Source organism: Pezoporus wallicus, unplaced genomic scaffold, assembly GCF_028554395.1.
Source record: "Pezoporus wallicus isolate ANWC-B61680 ecotype Strahan unplaced genomic scaffold, APGP_CSIRO_Pwel_v1 contig_8542, whole genome shotgun sequence".
Taxonomy (NCBI): Eukaryota; Metazoa; Chordata; class Aves; order Psittaciformes; family Psittacidae; genus Pezoporus; species Pezoporus wallicus.
In genome coordinates this window covers 4084621-4111866 of record NW_026640148.1, presented here as the reverse complement: position 1 = coordinate 4111866, position 27246 = coordinate 4084621, and the positions used below count along the sequence as shown (strand labels likewise).

Below are 27246 nucleotides of genomic sequence, written 5' to 3'. Positions count from 1 at the left end.
CAGTATGGATGCAGCTGGGTAATCTGAATCCCTGGCTGGAAAAGGGGGAAAAAAAGTACAAAACAAAACAGTTAAAATTATGAGATTGCCTTATATGTCAATCAGACACATGAGCATGTCAAAGCAGATTCCCCACAGAACCCTTGAGACAGAGTCATTTCCTATTTGATAAGCAATCCCAAAAGCCCATCTTCTACATTCCTACTTTCGATTTCCCAGGCATTAATTCTTGCGGCTCCCATACATAAAGGTTTTGGTCCACATGTTGCAAGATTAAGAAATCCAGTCAACTCTGGAATACTGTCTCACGCACCTTAGAGACAAATGTGTATCTTTATCTCCTTTCTAACTAAGATTGTACCTTTAACTAATAAGTACAATGAGAAAAAAGACAGCTTACACTCAACATGCTAAATTTCCCATCTCAACTGATGAGATCAATTCATGATGTATGAGCTAGAAGTCTTGATGCTTGCTGTCATTCCTGATTCTTCTATTCAGCTGCTAACATATTAGCAAAGTACACTGCACAGAATTAACCCCGCTGTGAAAACCTACAAATTTGTACTGGGGCTTTCACAGGGAAATAGACTTTACATTGTTTACAGTAGATATTTTTGTAAGTTAAAAATAATTCTTTTTAAAAGCCTGTATGCTGATAGCCTGACATTTCATATAAATTCAAGGTATTTTTAGTATTCCATCTCCCTTCAGAAACTTTTATCCTCCTTCAGCCAAGACTACGGTATTGATGTCTGACACTTCTTTCCTATATGGTTTTCAGAGAGCCCCCTCGCTGAAGAAATGTCTATTTCCTGGGCTAAACTGTCATAAGCGTTAGTAGAAGGGTGCAGAATCCTTCCACAAATTTATGAATCTCTATGAAGACTTCACATGCAGAACCTTCTCTCTGCTGCCTGTCCCTGGAGAATACGATGCTGAGAAAGACATACAATAAGGGTGGAGTATGCTTTTTTTCCACATACTCTGCAGCATCAGCATGACACATCTAGAAGAATAATCGGTATCGTCTTCATGGGAAGAAATGGCTATATATTACACATGTAACGAGCCTTAGCCTGCCATATCGCTACTGCTTAAAAGTTCCACGCAGATCTGCTGAAAATCTTCACTTGGAAAAGCTAACAGAGAGACATCAGAGTGAAAACTTCCAGCTTTTTTATTCTCTGTTACAGCAGAAACCTACTTGGACACACACACGTGCAAAAAAAAAAAGGAAAAAAACATGAGGGGGTGAAGAGCCTATGCTAACCTACAGAGAGGGCTCAACCTCAGAGATGCACGTAGCATGAAAGTCTCTCTAATCTGTTTCAGCTATTGACTTACCATGGGAAGGGGACAAAATAGTAAAGCTGCATTCCAATGCACTCAGGATATACAGTCCTTGCTTTCAGAACAAGTAGCAAAAGAGAAATTAGGTTGGTTATGCAGCATTCAGAGTAACAAAATCTTTTTTTCTGCCTCCCCTCAATTCCTTTTCAAGGACCCTAACCCTAACCCTTTGTTTTCCAGTTCCTCCCCTAATAGCCACAGGTTCCTATTGCCATAGTTTACTGTGGTCACTGCTCTTCCACTTTCTTTTTAACAAACCGAAGGTAAATGGTTGCTTTCAAAGATGAATTATGAACTTAATGCAAATTCACATTTCTTCAGTAGCATAACTAATTCCGATTTCAGGGTAAGATTAAAAGTATTTTGTCCTGTGAAAGTAAGTGAAGAACAACATACTAAATTTATAATATTTAGATAAACACTTGACAGTTCAGCTGAGGATATTAAGTTATTTCAGTCCACAAAGGTAACATAAAAAGTAGAACTATCCTGAAACTGAATATTAGTCGCAAGACTGTCAGGACTGCAACTATTCTTTCCAAATAACATCTTCACGATACATACAATAAAATTCTGGAAAACTGAGTTTTCAAAATGAACCCTAAAGTCAGCTGGTTTGAGCTGTAATATTTGGCTGAGCTTACATGTGAAGTTTTCAGAACTCTATAATTCAAAAATTGGCCGAACTTCTGCAAACTTCACGCACACCATTTTATTTACTTTTTTTTTAAATGACAACCTGAGTGTAACCAGGAAAATTTTTAGGCCAAAGGAAAGCTTAAAGCATGATCAGTTTTATAACCTTATAAATGGGGCCACAAACATAACCCCTTAATAATGTGAAGAATAATATGTTTTTGATTTGACCATACAATGTAAGAAAAAATAATGGGAGAGGAATTTAACAGTCTTAACTTCCCAAATCCCACACGGTATGTTTATCATTTACCATATGTATAGTGTCTGATGTGCATACAAAGGCTATGGATTTGAGACGCTTTCTCAGACCAGCAGCTTGAACATATCATATCCCATAGTTTCACAAGATTCAAATGAGATGCAGAACATGCACCATTTACTGTACAGGCATGGCTGTCTTCATGAAAGTGGTATTTACATTACCGGAATTTAAGAGATACTTGTTAGAAGAAGCTGAACTATATCCCTTTCCTGAACTATTCTGGATAGCTTAATTATGTAACTTCATATTCTGAAGCACACAAGGAAGCCCAAGTATCTATCATCACTTCCAGCAAAGAAACAACGTATTTCCAAGATGGACATAAATACAACTCATAATTTCAGATGGTAGCCACAACCTTTTTGTTCAAATTTTGCTGTAATACAAAAATGAGAAACAAAATCTTTGAGCTCTCATTTTTCATTCCCTCATACACATACAGTAAAAAGACTTTAACTGGCTTTGGAGATTCCTATCTGCTAAGATTCAGAAATACAAAAGCAGCTCTGGAAAAAAGAGTAAAGAAATAAAGAAAGGGGAAAACCATTATGATAATTAGAGTTGTGTGAAACTTGGCTGTTATGGCATGTATGGATCATCCAAACCTTTTCTTTGGCTTCCACTCATATCCCAACTGTTGCTTTGACTTCTGGGCTTCAAGGAAGCCAAAAATTCCAAGTGAAACATTGCCAAATCCAACATACTTTTGCAGGTTTAGGGTCAAAACCATGCAAACCTATAGAGTTCCTCCTGCCATCATAAATCAGGCAAAGTTTGCCAAAATGTTCTATCCTGTTCTGCACAAGCTTTCTCACTAAACTTTTGCCTGTAACATTCAAGCTTTTTGCCATCAGTACTGCATTTAGTGGAATGATTTCATAGCTTCATATCTTAATGGCTTTCTTATTCTATAACAGTTGACTTTTATTTTTTTTTTTAAATAACTCTCATGGGGTTTGTTTTTAAATACTATCCAGTTTCCTATGAGTTTACAGGGAGGCATATAATCAGAAAACAGTCCTTGGCCTTGAAGTGGATGATGCTGAATTTCATTTAACTATTCACTCTCTTTTTCCAGACCTTTTAAAAACACACCAAACAGTCGCAGGACAAATTCTTACAGGACTTCTGAAAAAATGACTTGTGAACTCATGAGGACTGGCTTAATTTTAGGAAAGTACTTTGCCTCTTTAGTAACATACTATGTTTAGGCATGTGCCCAGTAGTTCTATTTTTCTCTAAACAATTTCTCTTGATTTGTCCAATACAGATGTCACATATAGAGGTAGTTTTCCAAACCATACCTGGAACCCTTTTTTAGAAACAGATGTCATATTAGCCACCTTCCAGCCCTCTGGTAAAAAGGACATTTTAAGCAAGTTATACAGCAGACTTATAAATCACATCTTCTACCTCTAATTTCCAAGAAATTTAAAATGAAAACTACTTGGATCTGACAGTGACTTGGCTTGACCACAAGTTTACCCTGCTTTGAACAAGAGGTTGAACTTGACAGCCCCCCTTTGAGGTCCTGTCATGGTTTCAACCTGAATTATCCTCTGATCCACTGATCCTATGATGAAGGCATTGTTAATTTTGGTAACTGTTGTCTGATCTTCTCTTCTGCCATCCCACTCTGAGATCAATCCTCCAATACTTTGCCCATAAAAGGATGTTCCAGAAGCAGAAACTACCGAAGTTCCTCTTCTGTGAACACAGGAGAAAGACATTTCTTTCATTTTTTGACCTCATGACCATATTTTCTGAAAGCACTCTTTATATGTCTTGATTATCTTTGGCTCTTCAGATTCTCTGGCACACTTCTGCCTTCTGACAAATTGGAAAATTACTAGTTTGAATGCATTTCATGATTTACTCCTTATTGTGCTTCATGCACTTCATGGTCTGCCTATTTATGGGGTTTTTTACATTTTACTTGGCAGGTTTTATGATTTTAATTTTCTCAACTGGACAAATTTCATGGGTATTGGTTTTTTTTGTTTGTTGTTTGCTTTTGATAGCTTCCTTTGTCCTGCTGTTTAACTATGCTGGTTACTGTTTGGTCTTCCTAAAGCCATTTTTGATAGGTGATATCCATTTCCTCTGAGCCAATATAATTTATAATTTTCTTTAAATAGTCTTCATGATGCCTGTAAAGCTTTTACTCCTTTGACTGTCCTTTTTAATTTCTTTCACTACATTCCTTATTTTTGTGCAGTTTATACCCCTTCGTTTTTTTTTACAGATATAGTGTATTGCTTGGGGGTTGCAGTTACACCCTTGGTCCCCAGTTTTTTAAACCATGTTTAAACCTAATTTAGCATAGCCTAATAGTCTTTATTTGTCTGAAAATACTATACAACAACAGAGAGTATACTATCAGCAATTAATATCAGTGGTTGTGTCAGCACAGCTGTAACACATTTGTCAACGTAAGCTGCGTTTTGCTTGCTTTCCAGCTTTACCTCATGAATTGTGAAACTTCATTTACACCAAGGAAAAAAGAGAACTCACAAGGTTCTCCAAATGGGGCATCTGTCAAGAATATTTCCTTATGGAAAATGAGAATGCATTGATTGTTAACCATGCACCAAAACAAAATTCTGCAGGGATTCGACATGGAGAAGCAAGACAGAAATGAAACCATGATCCTGCCAACATACATAAAAATATTTGGATCATTTAAAAGATATGGACAATAAAGACAAGGCTTTGTGCAAGTGTTAATGAAGTTTTTGAAAAAGCTACATGACTATAAAAGTGCAGAGGAATAAACAGAACCTTATATATAGATAAACCTCAAGTCAGAATATGAATCAAAATTGGGTCAAATTTTAGATGAATACTGGACAACATTTTCAGATTTCAGAAAAAAAAAAAAGTCAAAATATGGCTACTGAATGTGACTCAGACCAAAAGGCCCAGAAAATTCATGCTCTCTTAAGCACACTTCCATTTCTTCGTATTTCAAATATTAATTCTATCAAAGAGAGATTCTTCCAGAGCACACACACATACACAAAACCCCACTTTTTTTTCCACACATTGTAACTTCTACATGTATCCAAGTAGTCTACATAATTTCTTAAGCGTAAAGAAACCTGTGGCATTCAGGATTCATACTAGTTTGCAAAAGCTCATATATTCATATTATGGACCTAGTTTGACTCAGATTTTGTTCATGTATGACATTAAAAAGGCAGTGGAAAAGTTCTTTTTTCCTTTTTGAATACATATTTAGTGCTAAAATTTTCATGAAAATACTGACCTATTTTGGGGCATCCTAAAATTCTGAAAAAAAAAATTAAGTCCTTTGTTACTAGCTCACTGAATTTATTATTGATTAAGCTATTCCTTTAAAGCACAAATGCAATAGTTACATTCTGACTGATTTACTGACTTTCAACCACTATATGAAACATCTAACCAGCTGTTTTTCACTCAAAAACTAGACTTGGGAACAATAAAGTTGAAGAAATTAAAAAAAAAAAAAAAAAAGACAACAAAAGAAGAGAAGAATGCTACTGCAGAACAATTCTGCACTGGGAAACTGCAGAAATAAACATTCTTTAAATGTCTTCACATGTATTTTATGACCTGGCTTTTCAAAGCACCACAGCAAAATCAACAGGGAAATCAACATACATGAAATTATCCAGGACAACAATTATATGAAACTTCCCCTTTTAGCTTTTAAGAAACATCTTCAGGATTTGAGATGTATTTCACCTGACTGCCTACTAGGCAATTCAATATATGTTTTACTTTAATAGGTGCACATTTCAATTAGGTAAGGAAAAAATGTAATTTGCAATTGAAAATTGGAATAGAGCTGCCTTAAAGAACAAACAATAGATAAGTTAGCTTATATCAGACAGCTAAGTAGTTAAAAAGTCATACCCTACTACAATGGATTTTAGATCTCCTCATGCAGGTATTCCATGAACATATTCATAGCAAAGTTTTCTAGGTAGGACACTATTAGGCAATGGTTTATATGCTAACTTTCTAGTATTCTTCTAATATGCCTATTTCACATTTAGAGAAAAGATACACAAGAGGAGTTTATGATACCAGCTATCCTACTTAAAGCACTAATTATTTTAGTGTTTATCAGCCTCATAAGAAAAAGGTGAACAAAGCCATCATGCATAAAGGATTGAGACCTGCTCTGAAAGCATGAGAACCAGACAGCAGCCTTCTAGCAGTCTTTTCTAATGTCTGCATTAAGCGAAGTAATGATATTTGCTATGATTTGGCAGCCAAATGTTCTTATGAAAGAACACCCAGACAGAAAAGCCAATCTTGACAAACCTTACAGCTGACTGCGGAAGGGCTTTCTCACAAATTATAACTCACATCAACAGATCAGATGTAAATGATGACTGACAATGGACTGTTTCCATTTGTACTCGAGATCTGCTTTCTCAATGACCTTTTAAGTTTATTTTTTGTCTGTACAGGGTTTTCTTAATTATTTTTCTCTTTATGTGAGAAATCTTTGTCTGACAAGGCAGTGGCAAATTTCCCATTACCTTTATTAGAGCCAGGAATTCACCCCATATGCACAAATTTTTTTCTACAAAATGAAGGGACTATAGCATTCATGTGACACACTGTTCACATTGTTGTAATATCCCTTTGAAGTTAAAAAAAAAGAAGAGGAGGGGGATCACACACACCTGGCTTTTATCTTTGTCATAGCTTCTAGATGGATAAATTATGGCAGTTCTCAAAATGACAAAGGTATGTGACAGCTAAAGAGTAGGTGTAAAATGCTTCTTTCGTTACGCCAATATGCAACTGTGAAAAGAAACATGACTGGCTCATGCTGAATAATAGTGCTTAATAAAACTCCACTCCACTAAAGAACAAATGCACTTCTAAAAGCATTTCTAATTCATATCGCTAAAATATCCAGAAAAATACAAATAATAAATCAAGACATACTTTTCAGAAGGCAATATGGAAAAGAAACCTGCATTCTGTGCCTAGTTCTGGTGTTTCAGATTCAAAGTTAACACTTTTGTAGTTCACCTGCATCAAACTAATATTTTAAATTAAGTTCACTTTACCTTATTGACAATTATGAAAGGTGTGGTAGAAATAAACTCTGATTGTATTAATACATTTGTTTAGTGAAAAAACTGGGACTTCATGAGTTTCCATAACCTGTCAGGCTTTATCCAAGGTAGTTCTATAGAAAGAAATGCAGATTTTTTTTCATGTAGAAAGCTCAACAGACTGTTTCCAGAGGAAAAAAGAGAAATGGAAAAATACAAACATCAGTAGAGGATCTACAGTTATCTATGGTAGATAGCTGCTTGTTAAGGCAGTAAGGACCTTGCTGTAACTTGAAAAAAAAGCCTTCTGTAAAATTCAATATGTTGAACTCCAGTGCTGCAAAAGCCCAAACCTTGAATCCATTGTAAAAGCTATCTAAACCACAAATGGCAGTACTCTTCTTTTTCTTCATATGCAGTTACTATAGACCATTCAAAGAAGCAACAGACCAGTAAAAGTACCAGGTTAACAGGGTATGTAGTCTTCCTCATCTTTCACATGCTAAAAAAAAATCTTCCAATTGATCACTGAGCCAAAAGCTGTATCAATACTGAAGCAAAAGCTATATGAAATTCACCCACACTAAGTACCTCAATCAGTATCATAGAATCATAAAATCATAGAATAATTAGGGTTGGAAAGGATCTTAAGATCATCTAGTTCCAACCCCCCTGCCATGGGCAGGGACACCTTATGATAAATCATATCACCAAAGGCCTTGTCCAGCCTGGTCTTGAACACGGCCAGGGATGGAGCATTCACAGCTTCCCTGGGCAACCCATTCCAGTGCCTCACCACTCTTGCAGTAAAAAACTTCCTCCTTATATCCAATCTAAACTTCCCCTGTTTAAGTTTTAACCCATTACCCCTTGTCCTATCACTACAGTCCCTAATGAAGAGTCCCTCCCCAGCATCCCTGTAGGCCCCCTTCAGATCCTGGAAGGCTGCTATGAGGTCTCCACGCAGCCTTCTCTTCTCCAGGCTGAACAGCCCCAACTTTCTCAGCCTGTCTTCATACAGGAGGTGCTCCAGTCCCCTGATCATCCTTGTGGCCTCCTCTGGACTTGTTCCAACAGTTCCATGTCCTTTTTACGTTGAGGACACCAGAACTGCACGCAATACTCCAAGTGAGGTCTCACAAGAGCAGAGTAGAGGGGCAGGATCACCTCCTTTGACCTGCTGGTCACGCTCCTTTTGATGCAGCCCAGGATACGGTTGGCTTTCTGGGCTGTGAGCACACACTGAAGCCGGCTCATGTTCAGTTTCTCGTCGACCAACACCCCCAAGTCCTTCTCCACAGGGCTGCTCTGAATCTCTTCTCTGCCCAACCTGTAGCTGTGCCTGGGATTGCTCCCACCCAGGTGTAGGACCTTGCACTTGGCATGGTTAAACTTCATGAGGTTGGCATCAGCCCACCTCACAAGCGTGTCGAGGCCCCTCTGGATGGCATTCCTTCCCTCCAGGGTATCAACTGAACCACACATGTTGGTTGACATTCAAGGACTGCTTTTTCCGTGCTCAAGATCGGAGCATCCCGACACGTAGGAAGTCAAGGAAGAGGGCCAAGAGACCTGCGTGGCTAAACAGGGAATTGCTGGGTATGCTCAAGTGGAAGAGGAGAGTTTACAGGTCATGGAAGGAGGGGCTGGCCACTTGGGAGGAATATAAGGCTGCTGCTAGAGGATGTAGGAAGGCAGCTAGGAGGACTAAGGCATCCTTAGAATTAAACCTGGCAAGAAGGGTCAAGGACAGCAAAAAGAGCTTTTTTAAATACATGGCAGACAAAACTAACACCAGAGGCAATGTAGGCCCACTGATGAACGGGATGGGTGCCCTGGTGACAGAAGATAAAGAGATGGCAGAGTTACTGAATGCCTTCTTTGTCTCTGTCTACTCTGCTGCGGGCAGTCCTGAAGAGCCCTGTACCCCTGAGACCTTAGATGAAGTCAGGTCGACGGAGCGGTTTGCCTTAGTCGATGAGGAATGGGTTAGAGACCAGTTGAGCAATCTGGACATCCATAAATCCATGGGTCCAGATGGGATGCACCCGCGGGTGCTGAGGGAACTGGCGGAAGTCAGAGAGTTGTAGTCTATGGGGCTGAGTCTAGTTGGAGGCCTGTAACTAGTGGAGTGCCTCAAGGGTCAGTACTGGGACCGGTATTATTTAATATATTCATCAATGATTTAGATGAGGGAATTGAGTGTACTATCAGCAAGTTTGCTGATGACACTAAGCTGGGAGGAGTGGCTGATACGCCAGAAGGCTGTGCTGCCATCCAGCGAGACCTGGATAGGCTGGAGAGTTGGGCAGGGAGTAACTTGATGAAATATAACAAGGGAAAGTGTAGAGTCCTGCATCTGGGCAGGAACAACCCCAGGTTCCAGTATAGGTTGGGGAATGACCTGTTAGAGAGCAGTGTAGGGGAGAGGGACCTGGGGGTCCTAGTGGACAACAGGATGACCATGAGCCAACACTGTGCCCTTGTGGCTAAGAAGGCCAATGGCATCCTGGGGTGTATTAGAAGGGCGGTGGTTAGTAGGTCGAGAGAGGTCCTCCTTCCCCTCTACTCTGCCCTGGTGAGACCCCATCTGGAGTATTGTGTCCAGTTCTGGGCCCCTCAGTTCAAGAAGGACAGGGAGCTGCTGGAGAGAGTCCAGCGCAGGGCAACAAAGATGATTAAGGGAGTGGAACATCTCTCTTATGAGGAAAGACTGAGGGAGCTGGGTCTCTATAGTTTGGAGAAGAGGAGACTGAGGGGTGACCTTATCAGTGTCTATAAATATATAAAGGGGGAGTGTCACGAGGACGGAGCCAGGCTCTACTCAGTGGCAAACAATGATAGGACAAGGGGTAATGGGTACAAACTGGAACACAAGAGGTTCCACTTAAACTTGAGAAGAAACTTCTTCTCAGTGAGGGTGACGGAACACTGGAACAGGCTGCCCAGGGAGGTTGTGGAGTCTCCTTCCCTGGAGACATTCAAAACCCGCCTGGACGCATTCCTGTGTAACATTATCTAGGTGTTCCTGCTCCGGCAGGGGGATTGGACTAGATGATCTTTCGAGGTCCCTTCCAATCTCTAACATACTGTGATACTGTGATACTGTGATACACAGCTTGGTGTCATCGGCAAACTGGCTGAGGGCGCACTCAATCCCACTGTCCATGTCAGTGACAAAAATGTTGAACAAGACCGGTCCCAACACTGATCCCTGAGGGACACCACTCGTTACTGGTCTCCAGCCAGACATTGAGCCATTGACCACAACTCTTTGTGTGCGGCCCCAGCCAGTTCTTTATTCACCGAGTGGTCCATCCATCAAATTGATGTCTCTCCAATTTAGAGACAAGGATGTCGTGTGGGACAGTGTCGAACGCTTTACACAAGTCCAGGTAGATGACATCAACTGCTCTACCCCTGTCCATCAGTTCTGTAGCCCCATCACAGAAGGCCACCAAATTGGTCAGGCAGGATTTCCCCTTAGTGAAGCCCTGCTGGCTGTCACCAAGCACCTTGTTGATTTTCATGTGCCTTAGCATGCCTTCCAGGAGAATCTGCTCCAAGATTTTGCCAGGCACAGAGGTGAGACTGACTGGTCTGTAATTCCCCAGGTCATCCATTTTCCCCTTGAAAATGGGGGTTATATTTCCCTTTTTCCAGTCACTGGGAACTTCACCTGACTGCCATGCTTTCTCAAATATGATGGCCAGTGGCTTAGCAACTTCATTTGCCAGCTCCTTCAGGACCCGCGGATGGATCTCATCAGGTCCCATGGACTTGTGCATGTTCAGATTTTTAAGATGGTCTTGAACCATCCTACAGTGAACCTCTCCTACAGTGGGCGCAAGGTCTTCGTTCTCACAGTCCCTGCACCTGCCTTCCAAGACTTGGGTGGTGCAGTCAGAGCCTTTGCCACTGAAGACCGAGGCAAAGAAGTCACTCAGAACCTCAGCCTTCTCCAAATCCTGTGTAGCCAGTTCTCCCAAGAGCTTCCTGAGGGGGCCTACATTCTCCCTAGTCTGTTTTTTATTTGCTATGTACTTGTAGAATCCCTTCCTGTTATCCTTAATACCTCTAGCTAAGTTTAATTCTAACTGGGCCTTAGCTTTCCTAATCTGGTCCCTAAGCTTCTCGGACAACATCCCTGTACTCTTCCCATGCCACCTGTCCTTGCTTCCACTTATTATAAGCCTCTTTTTTCATTTGAATTTTCCTCAGGAGCTCCTTATCCATCCAAGGAGGTCTCCTGGCCCTCCTACTGCACTCCCTCCTGGTTGGGATGGAACACTCCTGAGCTTGTAGCAGGTGATGCTTGAATATCAACCAAGAGTCTTGGGCCCCCCTGCCCTCTAGGGCTATATCCCATGGAACCTTACTGAGCAGGTTCCTGAAGAGGCCAAAGTCTGCTTTCTTTATGTCCAGGGCAGTGAGCTTGCTGCACGCTCTTCTCACTGTCCTGAGGATCTCAAATTCGAGCATCTCATGATCGCTGCATCCAAGGCTGCCCTGGAACATCACATTTCCAACGAGCCCTTCCCTGTTGGTGAGCACGAGGTCAAGCATGGCACCTCTCCTTGTCAGCTCTTCTATTACTTGCCGAAGGAAGTTGTCTTCTACACAATCGAGGAACCTCCTGGATTGCTTGTGCCGGGCCGTACCGTCCTTCCAATAGATGTCAGGGTGGTTGAAGTCCCCCATGAGAACAAGGGCCTGTGAGTGTAAGGCTTTTCCTATCTGTCTATGGAGTGCTTCATCTGCAGGTTCTCCTTGATCAGGCGGTCTGTAACAGATCTCCACAGTAATGTCTCCCATAGCTATATTCCCTTTAACCCTGACCCACAGACTCTCTGTGGACTGCTCACCTGTCCCCAGACAGAGTTCCATACTCTCCAGCCTGTTTCATTAGGAAACATTTTTAGTATCATGAGTAATACTCCATTTCAAATTCTTAACAGTTAACAGTACAGACCAGTAAATGGAATACAGGACAAACAAAAACTAAGTCTATGTTCCTTAATGGTGCCATCAGCCACCTGGGAAACCTTGCATGTAAGCTTTATTCCTTAATTTATTGCCTCAGTTTCTTTCAGTGTATTTGTTATACCTATATTATTTAAAATACTTTGAGATGTATTCATAAACCATGCCTCATCAAATGTGTGGTTTTTTAATTGAACACCTGAAGTTTTACCTTTAGTCACAAATGAGTATTTTCTGGCAGCCTCTGAGTATAGTTTTAACTTGCATTGATTGCAAAACAGCTAGCAACCTGAAATATTAACAATTTACTCTTATGCTTCCATGGTTAAGAAGTCAATATCCAAATATGAATTTCCTCCAAATGACTACAAATTCCCATAGGTGGCCAATACTTGTTTGTTTCTAACTGATTTTTAATCTGATCTCACTCTATTTGTTTAAATTAGAAGTAATTTCCTGTAAATTCAAGATCTGACTGTTCAGCTTGAGATTTGAAAATCACTTCCTTTTTCCCTGACTTATCTATTCTACTATCACTAATTTTGCTGGCTAAATTCTGCCCAACTAAACCCTAACAATTCAAAAAAAGGGATTGGAAAAGTGTAAGTGAAATTTGGTCCCAAAGTCTTCTAATGAAATCTGTCTCGTGAAAGCTCCTCAAAGCAAAGATTCATTTACAATGACGAATTTTAAGAAAACTTTCCAAGGTAGGAGGTAGACATGTATGTAAAGAAGCACCTTCATACCTTCCTTCTCTTTCCAGTCTGTAGCACAACGTAGTCTGTAAGTAAAATGTATAAGGCTATTATCGAACACTTGTAATGAGAGGTAAGTAGTATAAATCTGGTTTATTAGCAATCAAGCAAAATAATTCTATTTACACTTACCTCAAGCAGAACTTTTGTAACTGACCAGATCTATTAGTAACAGGCTTGCATGCTATTCAGAATGATCTATGGAGAGTGACAAACAGCAACAGCTAGCACTGGTTACAAACAGGTAAATACAACAAGAGCAAATTAAGGAACTTGCCAGAAATACAAGCTTGATGAAGACCTCAAGGTGGGTTTTGAAACAAAGCGTTACAGCCCATGGATAAGGTACAAATGTAACAAATTCTGTGGAGATACAGTTTGCACAGAATTTAGCCATTCATAGGTTGAATATGAACATAGGTACATAGTCATATTTTTAGAACATGATTACTTTTTTGATAGTTCACACATAGGAAAACAGCTTTTATTTGTGAAAACTCAAAATTAAAAGAAAAAAATCAAAACCACAAAACCTTTTTAAAAAATGCCTAAATTGGAAAAGCTACACCAATACAAATTTCAATTATACTGCTTTTATATTACTAGGTTAAACCTCCTATATTCATCTTACACTGAAGACAGCTACACAAATAGGGTCAGACATTTTATTGCAATTTCACTTTGCAGAATTTCAATCTAAATCATTGTTTTTGTCATTGATTATAATTTATGTAATATAAAGTGTTTAAATACATAAGTTAGTAAAATATTAGACGAGCTATAAGTCAATGTAAAAGTTAAAAATGAACTATATGTGGAATGTTATATTGGACAGTCATGCGCTGAAATACTAACATCTATTATAATGAGGTTATTGATGTAGAGTTGACATATGACTTGATTTGCAGATGCCCTACTGCCTAACCTTTTGCAACTATATCTCAGTGTAAACCTGTGGTAATTATTGCTGGGTAGGGAGAGTTTGTTTAACTGAACTATTTCTTTTGATGCGTGTTGAATGTGATTGCCCCCTGGAGACTACAGGAGTCCCACATGTTTGAGTTATTACATAAATATTGAGAGTGAGGAAAAAAATAAAAGGTGTATCACACTAAATTTTTCCTGTTTCCTATTGTTGCAGTTTTGTTTTTTTCCAAAAGAATCTTTTTATTCCTTCCAGTGCCTTGACATATATGCCCTTTTTGACTAACAAAGGCATTTAACAGAAATAACTGATTTATTCTAAACATAAAATACATGCTAATGAGGCAGTTCACTAATTTCTAAATAATTATAATAGAACATTCAAATTTAAGTTTGTTTGCAATCAAGAAGTCCAGGTCTTACTCTTGTGTAACTGAGGTCAGTGAATTATCATTACTTAGCACGGGAAAACATTACGTATTTGACTTCACCGTAGAAACTGAGAAAGATGAGAAATTCAGTATTCAGATTTTCTGATATGGGATGCTCTAGAAGTACTTATAATAGTACAAAGGTTAAATTGTCAGTCATATATAATGTTCTATAATACTGCTTACTTGGTTAAAAATCAAAAGTAATAAATTTGGATAGTTCTAATAATAAAATTCATGTTAGGTTATACATACTCATGTAACAATTCTCTAGACAAAAGAAAGGACATGACAACAGTTGTACCGATAATTTTCTACTGGCTAAGCTTTTTTTATACAAACGATGGTTAGACCAACACAGCACAGAACACTGAGTCCCTTCTTGTCAACATACTAACAATGACAAAGAAAAAAAGATTTAAGAGACTGAGTCTAGTAGAAACTGACCCCCAAGTGAGATTTTCACAGATTATCTATAGGGACATTTTATAACAAAAGTAGTTTTGGCTTCTGGGGATTACACTGCACAATGAAAACAAATGTCAAATCCCCAAAGAAAAAAACCACTTCTGGTATTGATCCTCAGACCTAGCAATCAACCTTCCTGCCCTCTGTAGACTCTCAGATACTTTTCTTCATCTGAAACCTTTTAGAAACATTTTCTTCAACATAATCTTAAACTACTGGCTGAAGTTCAACACACGTTTCAGCAACACATATGGAATTTATCCACAACTTATGGAACTTCCACAGGCCAAGGAAGGAAAATTCCTAAACGTCCATCCATGTTTACAATCTGAATTTATATTTATATTATGTGAGAAATCTGAAGATACATACACTAGCTGTGTCTTCAACAGTCCCATGCCTGCTTAAATTTATTAGTCTGATTTTTGCATGCACTTCTAATCTGGTAATAATTTATTAATACAATGCACGATACTGTCACCACTTATGTTTTTTCTATTGCCCACTGCCTGAGTCTTCACCCAAGGATTTATTTTGTTTTATTGGTTATCAATGCATCACAGAAAAGACAGTTTTGTTAAGTCCTACTTTTTAAAAATGTCTATTAAAAATCTATGTTCAGCCACATGAAAATGACAGCTTTAAGTAAATGCTGTTCCTGCCTTTTTCTTAGAGAATCACAAGAGACAAAAATGTTCCCTGAGCTGTGGGAAATTTATAATAAGCTATACATTTTGCTGAAGGCTGGACATTTTTGAGGTTGGAGTTACTAGTTACACTCTACCTTGGCAAAATCCAGCTATAATTAGAGAAGCAGAGAAAAAATAAAGTACCTATGAACATATCACTAATGCTCATACAGTCTTAATCTATTGTGCTAGGTTTTCTCCATTTGCTGGTACATAACTCTTGCTTTATAAGGGTAAACCTATTTGATATGTACATGAATACTAATTATCTTACAAACTGACCAAACTTCAGTTGAAGCACTCAAAGACGGAACTTTACAAGTCCCAAAGGAACCTACAGTTTAAAAACAGAAGCATACAAAAACATGTTTGAACAAGAACAAACTGAAGAGCATTCTGTAGGTGTATTACAGAAAACTAGCATAAAATATTGACTTTTCCATTTCTTTGTATGTTGGTTCATTAATGTAATACACTATAAATGGAGAACTTAGCAAAGAGAATTTAAAAGTTGCTCACTTGCACTTGGAATCAATTCACTTATTATAAAGTATTTGCAACAGCTTTAACAAATGTACCTAGTCATAAAAATTACCATTTTGTAGGAAACACTGGAAATAAGGTTGTTGAAAATATCTTCGCATGGGCTACAATCATAAATAGGGTATCTACAGCACAAGACAATTACAGTCCTCAATCTTAAATGTCAGGTGCATCATTAAGCTTCTGCTTTAACTACAAAACTTCTGGTAAAACAAGTTTACACTACAACCATAATAAAGATAAGGTTATCTTCTGTATTCTCCACAAACATGTCCATGGGAGCCTTAAAAAGAGAACTTCATTGTAGGTGTAGCTTATACCATCTTCTGAATTTGTCACTGAGCTACTTCCGAATCCCTGTGATTCTGTCTTAACTTACACGAAGAGTGAAAGACTTCTTGCAGCTGACTGTTACACAGACTTGCAAAAAGCTCAACTTTTGTTTCAAAATACTTGTACCCAATAGCAGAAACTTAACAAGAGGTTAAGATGCACTGCAGGGCATATCTTATCCTTTCTCTTGCCTCTGAACACATTTCCAAAAGTTTATCTCCATGATGCTACATCTGTGTATTTTCATTGCTCATAATATTAAGAAAGGAAAATCAAGAGTGGTCACCTACTTCCCCTTACTCTTTGCCCACAGCTGAATGAGAAAGGAGCAATTCTCCTTATCAGAGCTAGACCACAGTGTTTGTTCCACCACACATTGTAGAAATCAGAAGGGAATGGTGTAAAAGGCAAAGTCCAATCTTATCTCCATCTTTCCCTGCAAAATGACAGAAACTAAAAAAGACAGAAACATAAAAAATCTCCTAAACACTCAGCATTAAAGCCTTCCTATATAGAGAGGTATAGGTTCACCTTCGGATGCATGCTTAAAATAAAATTCATTTTTAATACAATAACTCATGATTTTAACTTCTTAAAAGGTTGTGTTTTCTCACTGCATACGCATTTCAGCACTAATAAATACAAAGCTGTGTGTTTATGCAATGAATTCTCTCCTGCCTTATGTCAGCTACATACACTAATGCCTGTCTGCATAACAGGCACCATTGTTTCCTCTTTATCTGAACTGATTACACTGCTCTGTTCACTTTTATTTGCAAGACTTCAGCTCATTCCCTAGCTTCCCCTTTTTATTAATATTATAGTTTCAAAGTTTTTGAGACAATGCAGTAGAAAATACACTGCATTAATAGAAAAATCATAGTTAATTCATTTCAGGTATACCCCTTGTTTAGGCAATGCTTCTATTTTATTTTAAGAGATGCTGAAATAACATATGGCAATGTGTAATGTCTTCAGTGTATTTTGTATTTCTGGAACTATTATGGAGATTAAAATTATATGCTGAAGCACAGAGTGAAAAATAAAGAAACAAATGAATTTTCAGGATTCAGGATGACTACCTGTGAAATCTCTGAAGAGCTATTTTTAGGGAGTAAGGCATTACAGATATTCACATGGCAAGAATCAGACAGCAATAATATTAACTACCCAGTTTTTCTATCTCCTTTCCTAGGACTTTCTCCTGATCATGTTTCATTCACTACCTAAGAGGAAATTTCCAGACAGTACAAAACAACTGAAAAGCTAGAATTCTTGCCGTGCCTCATGTATGTCCAGTGACAAGCCAAGGCTAACATGTTGGACTCTGTTTAAAAAGAGACATACTTACACCTGGAAAATGTATGTGTTGTACACAATTTGTTTCACAGGCTTAGAGCACTGATCAAGCTGCCTATATATAATATTTGAAATCAATGAGAACTACACACTGCCTCCCTCAAAAACTGTTTTAGTGAAATATCTCTTTTCAGCATCTGGATTTCTACCCAAAGAAAACCCAAGCCACCTAGAAGAGAACTGGGACAAACAACCCAAGCACTTAAAACATTAGGAGAGTCAAAAACTTTTCCAGCAGATAAAACAGAGGAAAAGGTGGAAACACCTGGAAGTTGTGTAGGTCAGAGCAGATTAGGGTACTAAACATTTTGTTTTAAGGCTTATTCCTGAGTGTCACTTGTGACATGCATGCACTGGACAGTTTGCATAAAGTTTCTACAGAGAAGTGTTTCTGGACTTAGTACAGATGTGATTCCATAAGGTTTGATTCACCTATTAAATCCCTAATTTACATTTATGAAAGCTATAATCAGACAAAAGTGTACATTTGATTTGCTTTGAGGCTATGTGATGAGACATATGGGAATATTATTACATACATGTTTGTGGTTTTTTTACTCTAGAGAAAAGAAAGGACTTTGTTGTGATTACAGCAGGTTTGAAAATCAGGATCAAAACCAAACCCACTCAAGTTTTCAATGTTACGCAAATGTTTTCCTTCTCAGCTCTGTTGAGGTAACAGTGTTACTGGAACAAACACGTTCCATACAAGAACCAAGTAAAATGCATCTCGGGAAATAAACATCTCGTATCATTTCAATATCCTGCAAAGAGATTTGAGGAATGATGTACAACTTTATAACCTGTCTAACTCTTAGCTCAGCATTTCTCAAAAAGGCTTATCTTTTTAAGACAGCTGAAAAAAAGGAAGAAAAAAATGAAGTCATGTTAGAGACACCATTCTCAAAAAATTTCATGATAAAGTGTTCAAGGGCCAGCTCTCCTGCTGTGATGCCTTATGTAATATATGACCATCATGTCTGGCAAGATTTGCACAGGTCTGCCCTTGATTTGTGGAAGTAAAAAAGCAGAAAACCTCACAACTATTCTTCAGTCCCAAGAATTAATCTGAAGTCTGGCTCCCTGATGTTTCCAATTTTACAGAGATCCAAATAACCCCCCAAAACCACACCTGAAGCATCACTCACAATTACAGCTGATAGTTCAGGGAGACAAAAGTGAATTCCCTCCCTAGGCATCCCAGGGCACTCTCCATCACAGCAGCAGCCCTGGAGTGCTGTGAAATGGGGCCATCAGAGACCCAAACTTGACCTGCAAGCACTGACGGTAGGATGTGAGCCAATTTTGAGAGGCTTTTATCTGAAAAGATAGTGAAAAGTGTCACAAATATACACAATGCTACAAGCCCTAGGAACTATTTCATACTACTGAAGCTTCAAAGAACCTACAGATTTCTGAAGTTCTTCAAACCTAACAGAAAACAAATGGACAGCTCAACGGGAAGAGCTTCAGTCCCTGCTTGAACTGCACAAAACGGATGGCACTTCAACTGATTGCTTCAGCTTGCCCTGAATGGCCCATGGACAATTATACTAGTTTTCTTACTACATCTTTTCCAGCACTTGAGACTTGGCTGGAGTGAATGTAATTTGACTAGTATAATTGCTCGTGAATTCTCAGCTGAGCTTATCACAGCTAGCCAACAAATATAATCATTACATCAGGCCAGAGAATTTTAGGATATACTTTACCCTAACAGCTCAATACATCATTCACAATGTAACAAGTACACCATAGACATAAGCACTATGTGTTACAGATGCCTATACATATTGGATGCTTCTACTAAACACAGTAGAAGGTATTATAAACAGTAACAAGAAAAGTTGGTCAGATCCCTATGGTTTACTAAATTCTGAATTCAATATTTATTGAAATACTAATTAATTTTATTTTTAATTAGCAAATGCATACGTACTCTCAGAAACTTGTTTCCAAAGTAGATCATGTGTCTCGTATCATGTCTCCCCACAAATCCTGCCTCACTTAAATCCTTCGATCACTACAGTCACAACATTTTAATAACTCTATATATTATTTATAAACAGAAATTTAATATCAAGACTGAACAAATATTCTACTCTGTCAGATTATTCATCTAGTCAACTCTTACATCCCAATTTGAATTCTGTGTATATTCACATCATGAGAAGAACTTCAGTTTCTGTTTTGCTTCTTGAGGAAGGTATTGTACTCTTGGGTTGGTAGGAAAGAAAATAAATTTGCCTGTTACATACTGCATTATATGTATCCTCTTGAACACATGCCTAAATAAATTCAAATCTAGAACACTCACAAATGTAGCTGCATACTCAGGCTTGCATACTCACACCTACAGGTGTGTTCTGTTCCTGCAGCCAGGCATTTGTGGCTAAATATTACAGCAGTAAACAACTTTCTTATGCCAAATACATGAAACAGTTTTATGTGACCATGTACAAAAGCCTCAAATCAAAAGCACCCTGAAAGAGGAAGCCATAGAAACCAATCAAAATTACAACTGCATCCACGGTGCTCTTGATCAAAATTTCTACAAGGAAAAACTTGCATTTTCTGGGAAGAAACTCCAGGGAGAGCGAGGGGTATTTTAAACAACTCTCGGGAAAAATTTCCCTTTGTATACCAAGGTTAATTGACTGGAGCTTTAGAGTTTGGTTGGCTTTTTACCAGTCAACCACCTACTTCTCAGTCATATATGAACAAGACCTGATGCTCTCACACAGTATTTGTAACTACTCTACACATATAAAACAAACAAAACCTAACAGTGAAAAACTGAATCAAAATACTCCCCTATCAACAGAATAAATGCACATCAGAGTCATGTTACCTCCACTACTCAATGTCAACCTATTTATATAAAGATTCACTGTGGCATTTTTGGAGAACAAATAAAAGTTCCCAGCATCTTGCAATGATAGGGAAACCTCAAGCTCCCAACATGTGAGGCAGGGACATGTTTCCATTAGATGCAGTATCATGAGATTTTACTGGAAGAATTAATTTTGTGACTAATTTTCAAAAGCAAACCCTAAGGAACTTCCACAGAGAATAACAATTCCTTAATATCAAAAGAACTTCTTAAAAAAAAACATAAAAACAAATGCTACCACTACCCCATCTTCCTTAATCTTATGAAAGAAACAATCATACATTGTCATCACTGTCAAATAAGCCATTTTCATTTAGGGGGATTTGCTTCCTCTGTGATCCATGCAGTGACAGCCAGTCCAAGTCACTAAAAAAGCAAACTGCAATGACAGAAACACACCCAGCCCTGCATGAACACAATGGTCAATAGTAAGAAATGTTCCAAATGGCATGGGAATAAATAAGCCAAAGAAATAAGGAAACATTTTAGACATAGGAAATACAACAACTAATTATGGCAGGAAACTGAAGAGAGCAGCAGATTCCCTATTTTGACTATGCCAGAGACATCAGGATTAGCTGTACCAGCATGCCAGCCACACAGACAACCAGTACTCATTTCCTCCTCTTGTTCATGCAGCTACTGAAGGAAGAGCTAGGGAATGCAAAGCACCTACTAATAGGCAGAATCAGCTGGGATCCTCTCTTTCACTTTCCCAGCAGCTCAGCAAGCATAGGATGGGCCACAGCACCAACACATACATATATACATTACTGACAGTAGCATTTTGAAGTACACAATATTTAAATATTAATATTTTCAGGAATAATAACAGAGAAGTAACATTTTTTACCCAACTGGTTTTCATAAACCGTTCTTAGTATGTAAATGCTTTATAGCAAATGAAAAGCACAGAAGAGCTATGCACCAGACAAGGTTTTCTCTTTCTAAATCCAGGCTGTTCAGCCATGCTGCTTCCATTTGGTAGACCCAGTTTCATCACATAACTTGAAAGCTTCTAGTATAGCAGTTACATCAAAGATGCTAGGAATGACTTCTGTTCTCTAGCGATCACACCACTCTGATAGAGCTTTATCTTTTCAGCATTATTTTGGAAATCAAATTCATTTACTTTACTGAGGCACATTAATTGTATGTAGCTGCTCAACACTGAATTTCATTTTGATATGTCATATTATCAGACCAAATACTTCGTACGGTTTCATGACTATATCTAGTGCAGTGGAATGCATGGTGATGCAATCAGTATGTAAAGACCAGGGTGATAAAGTATACATAACACTATACAGATGCATAAATAATGTATCATTTCCTAAATTTGATTCTGAAATACTGTTTCACCACCAAAGGCCTGAAGACAGGTGTTGGGCTGATCTCTCCATTTTGCATATAGGAACACATGACAAATACAGTAGCATATGAAGCATGTGAGAGTCAAATTTCATCTACGGGAAATTATCCAGAAACCCATTAGATTAACCAGATCAAAGCCAATTCACGCTGTAAATTAGACTTGCCTAGGAACACTGGCTATGGAGGCATTGATGATGTTTACAGAAATCTATACTTCACGGGTTTTTCATGGTCAGATCTTGGAGAATAATTTAGAAGCCAAGCATCAAACTTGGTTTGTTGCCTTTAATACCAATGCCCTAGACCACAGTGTATCATTTAACCAGATCAGCTAATTATTTTTTAAATCTCAATGCCTGAACTTAAAAACTTGCAAACTGTAAAAATTCTCCTGGAATAAGTATCAAAGCCTATCTTAAAAAGAAAAAGAGATATAGGGAAATCTTTTTCTTTTTCCAACTGTAAATAAAGTGCTGACGTAGGAGCTGCGCAGTAATGATTGTAAGAGATCTGTCAAATGAGACAGCTATAGCTGTCCCAAGTACTCTTCTATGCTACATCTAAGTACATAAGATAAAAGTGATCTTTGGTAAGGATTCTAAATTTACCATTAATTACCCTGTTAGGCAATCTATGCTCACCCTTTGAACCCACTACACATGCACATAGAGAGCCTTAAGATCAAATCACACTCCTTAAATGATCTGAGTATGCAACCAGATGATGGTATCCCTGCTGATATAGAATTTCACTTCCAGGCAGTGGAATTTAAATTTGAGAGCTACATCTAGAAGAAACACAGAACAGGAAGGGGCTTATGGTTCTCAAATGTTGTTGCATTCAGTCTCCACACTGGAAAATATGGTGGAATTTGTTATACAATTGAATGCGCTTGAAAAACTGGTTTCTATTTTATAGGGATAATCACCTAGATGTCAACCTCTGACCAATAAGAAAAAAATAAATAAAACAAAATCACAGGACACTGTTATGTGATACTCAGACATGCTGAAATTCTTAACCGTATTACATTACCTCACTATGGCTTGTACATATAATGCTGTGAAAAGCATAGAAATAGAATCCCGAAAGGATAATTATCCTTCTGTTTTCTGACTCTTCTCAAAAGAAGCCATAATGACTTACTTGCTTCTAAATAAGCAAAACACAATCCTTATGAGAAGGCTTCAAATCCTATTGTTTTTTCTCCTCACCATTAAGTAGCAAAAATTTCACAGATGCAGCTGAAGTCAGCAGAGAATCCCCCAGCAGGAAAGGAGAGAGCCATCAGCTCTTTGTGGGAAGAGATTCATTACACATTCTAGAAGGCACACAGTGAAACAGAAGTGAACTCTGACGGTTTTAAAACCCAACTGAAAAATAAACTCACTTGTAAATGTTGAGCATTGTCAGTCATATTGTCCTCTCGCCTACGAACTTCTTCCAACAACTGTGCATTCTTCTTTTTTTCCATTTGCTGATTGTGCTTCAGATTGGCAACCTTCTTGTTCTGGTCCTTCATATGTCTAAGAATTGCATACACATATGCATTAGTGTTAATGACTACAATCACTTCTTTCTCTCTACAAATTAACTTGTGACTATAACACAAGACTGATTCTTCAACAGATACAAGTATTCCTACTATCAGATGTAAACAATATAACTTCATCTTGTTTTCAAGACACCATATGAAGAAAGCTATAATACCAGCAGATTATACAATAATAAAGCAGTTATTCAGGCCTTCAGGATTTTTTCTTTTTTACCATTTGCTCACAAATACTCATACATGTTTTAAGCACTATGAAGAAAATTTTTTGTTGTCACAGAAAGAGATTATCCAACAATCCTTACACACTCGGTGAGTTCGGGACAATTTTACTGGGTGCTCTAAGCAGCATTAATTTCAAAGGAAGCAGAAGGTGAAGGTGATGACTAATGTATGTTGTGAAATTCTGGTTTTGAAAACCTGGACTATAAATACATCTTTTCTGAGGAATAAAATGAGATGGAGTAGAAGGTCAGGTCATAAATACACCATGAAGAATAAATGACGCCTTTACAGATAGCTTTGCACATAACAAAACCATTACATTTCTAGTTTTTTTAATAATGAGACTTCTTTCTTTCTAAAAAATGTTATCAACAAATAGATTTCTGAGCAACTTCCACATTTACTTCTGTTAAGGCTGTACTCCAGTAAAAAAAAATAAAAAAAAAAATTAAATTTTTATTGTTTCAATGTTTAATTATCTTTTACTGTGGACGTTATTCATTAAGTTACCAGAAGCTTTCCTGATTCTGATACTTAGCATGCATCCTTTTAAGAAAGAAGGCAAAATAATTTTGCCTGGCAGGAACCGAAAAAACATCCTTGCTTTCTACCTGCTTGGATTCTTAAATATTATTTTCCTGACTTTCTCTGACTTTGAGGAATTTGCTGCCTTTTATCTACATAAAAATAAAGTCACGTGCAAATTCCTAATGAGCTTTACTCACTAATCCTATTCTGGCAAATGAAGAGAATATTATTTAATTCCCAAAAGGATCACTGAAAATGTCTCTGTTCCTTCCACATTACAATTTTCAGTGAAAAAAAAAAAACAAAACAAAAATTGCAGAATACTTCTCCTGCACTGATTTTATTATGCGAAAGAAACTACGACATGTTATATTTACTTCCATGGCTGGTTTCTTTGTCCTGTCACTGGGGCTTTTTTCACTACTTATTTATACTGAAAAATAAAAATTAAGCTATAGTCAATAATTGTTACCATGTAATTGAAAATTCTTAGATGACACTTCATTAAAAGTTTATAAGTACGGTATGGAACAGAAAAGCTAATCTATTATCAGTAAAACAGTAACTACAACTTGCCTAGAACTAATTCAAATGAAAAACCCTGCTTTTTTAAAGAGTCTACATCAAGCTAATAAACAATATTTTTTAAAGACAAGTATGAATTACTTGTCAAATCCCCAAATTAAAGTATAAATAGCACGTTACACAATGGTCAGAGGAAACTTGCCTACATGAGACCTACCTCAATAGACCTGGGAGTATAGCACAGATCACGAGTACTTTATCACAGAGTTTTAAGAATGGTTAAGTATCTTCAAGACTTTTAGAGTGATGCCCTGTGTCTTTCTCAATCAAGTATTCAAATACATATTAGATGCTCTGTGCAACTCCAGGTGAAAATCAGTTCTCTTCCATGTGACATGGGTCCATGTAACAATTATAAACATTGACCTAATCAGCATATAACCAAAATGAGTATCAGAAAAAATTACTTTCAAAACATCATATAGAAATGTGGTATTTGGCAGAAATTTTGGTGGTGTAATATGACTTTGTGCTGTTAAAATATAAAATGGTTTCCAACCTAATGCTGAGTAAATGATAGATTAATTTATATTTAATCTCTGTAAGAAGTTCAATTTTATGCCAACGCTAACTGCTTCTTTCATCACCCTTCCCTCTCACAACTTCCCATTTCAGTTTCTATCTAATGCCACACTGAAAAGTAGGGCATGGTAAAGCTGCAAAGGAAAACATCTGGTGCCTGTGATATGCAAAATCTTGACGAGAAGGAAATAAAAGAAAGCTGTATCCTAGCCTCTCTCTCTTCCACAACTGACTACATGCCTATGGAAATGAAAAGAAAATGCTACAGTTAAAAATCCTTAGTAGGGTTTTTTTAGGCCTTCTTTAAAGGTACAGGAGGAGCTCTTGAGAGAAATAAATACAAGACTACATTCCCCACTCTTTTTTTTTAAACAGCAAATATACCAATTATACATCAACATAGTCCATAATCCAGTGTATTTTTTCTAGTATGTTTGCTCTGGTATTTTTTCACACGGCTCTGCTTCTGAAATACTTCTGAATAAAATAGAAGATCAGACTAACTAAAAATTATGCACAAGAAATAGAATAATATTTGAGAACAGTACAGAATTGTCACAAAATATCATATTACCATATAAGGTACAAAATATCCACAGAGTTTATTAGCTATGCTGGTGCACATAGTTGAGTCTACACTACTCTTTATCACGAGGAATTAGTTTACTGTGTTCTGCTACACTTTTTCAACTTAAAGCTGTAAGACCACAAAGTTCATTAGACAGAATAAAATAAAATATTACTGTTAAAGATGTACACCTTCAAAATGTGAAATGTATGCTGCGGGGGGTCTGGGCAGTAGAACTGATCTTACCATCACACACTAATCATATTCAGGTACTAAAACATATGCAGAAGTATGCTTTGCTTGATAGTCTAACTGCCCCAAAGCACTCAGATGAAATCCGCAGCTGATTTTCCACATTGTTACAGCTCATTTTGAAGCTTGCTATATATTCTTTTACAGTGACCTTAAAGAAATGATGTTCTGAGCAATGCCTACATCTGTTTCCCTCAGCATCCAACAACTTTTCCAGTAAAATGGCTTAGACAGCCAACATAGGAATCAGTAAACTGTAGAAGCTCTACTTTCTAATACTGCTGAAGAACCATCAAACTATAACTGCTAAATCTTTAGGTATATAAGAATATCACAGATCCAAACAGGGCAGATGAAGGGAAAAAGACAAAAAATTCTTATAGAGCCTTACAGCTTTGTCTTTTATGAAGTCTGAACCAAAGAACCTAGACACCCTATTTTTTGTTCTTTTTTTTTTTTTTTTAGTAGAAACATTTTTGAAAGAAACAGACAGCAGTATCCTGGATACTGATACCCAGCTCCTTGATTAACAAAAAGACAAATATCAAAACAGTAGCAGCACTTAGTACTTGCTGTTATTAATATTTCTAATTGTAATGACTAGCTTTACTTCATTTGTGGCTTTTTCTTGTTCATCTGGAACAGCGTACAAATTGATCTCACAGTTCTAACTCCCTTTGATTCCTTCAGTCCAACTTTCTAGAATAAATATTATCATTTAGTTTCTGCATATATGTATCTTTCAGATTTTACAGTAGTGTGTAACCGTTGTCTGAACTCCAACGCTTTCATCTCTGATAGCTATAGAAAAATCACACTATTTCATTAAATTCCCAGGTTTAATTAGCCACCTGGGTACCTTGGCCAAAAAGCTGGTAATGTCAG

General features: G+C 37.6%; 1 protein-coding gene across 5 annotated transcripts in view; it reads right to left on the bottom strand.

Annotated features, from left to right (window-relative positions):
* Nucleotides 1–27246, bottom strand: part of ERC2 (ELKS/RAB6-interacting/CAST family member 2) — a 498505-nt gene that overhangs the window by 246853 nt on the left and 224406 nt on the right. For all 5 annotated transcript variants that reach the window (XR_008973235.1, XR_008973236.1, XR_008973233.1 and 2 more), the window contains one exon: nt 23520–23655. Coding sequence is in view for 1 of the 5 variants with exons in the window: in XM_057417556.1 (XP_057273539.1) it covers nt 23520–23655 (136 nt within the window). In the remaining 4 variants the exon portion in view is untranslated. The remainder of the gene's footprint in view (nt 1–23519; nt 23656–27246) is intronic.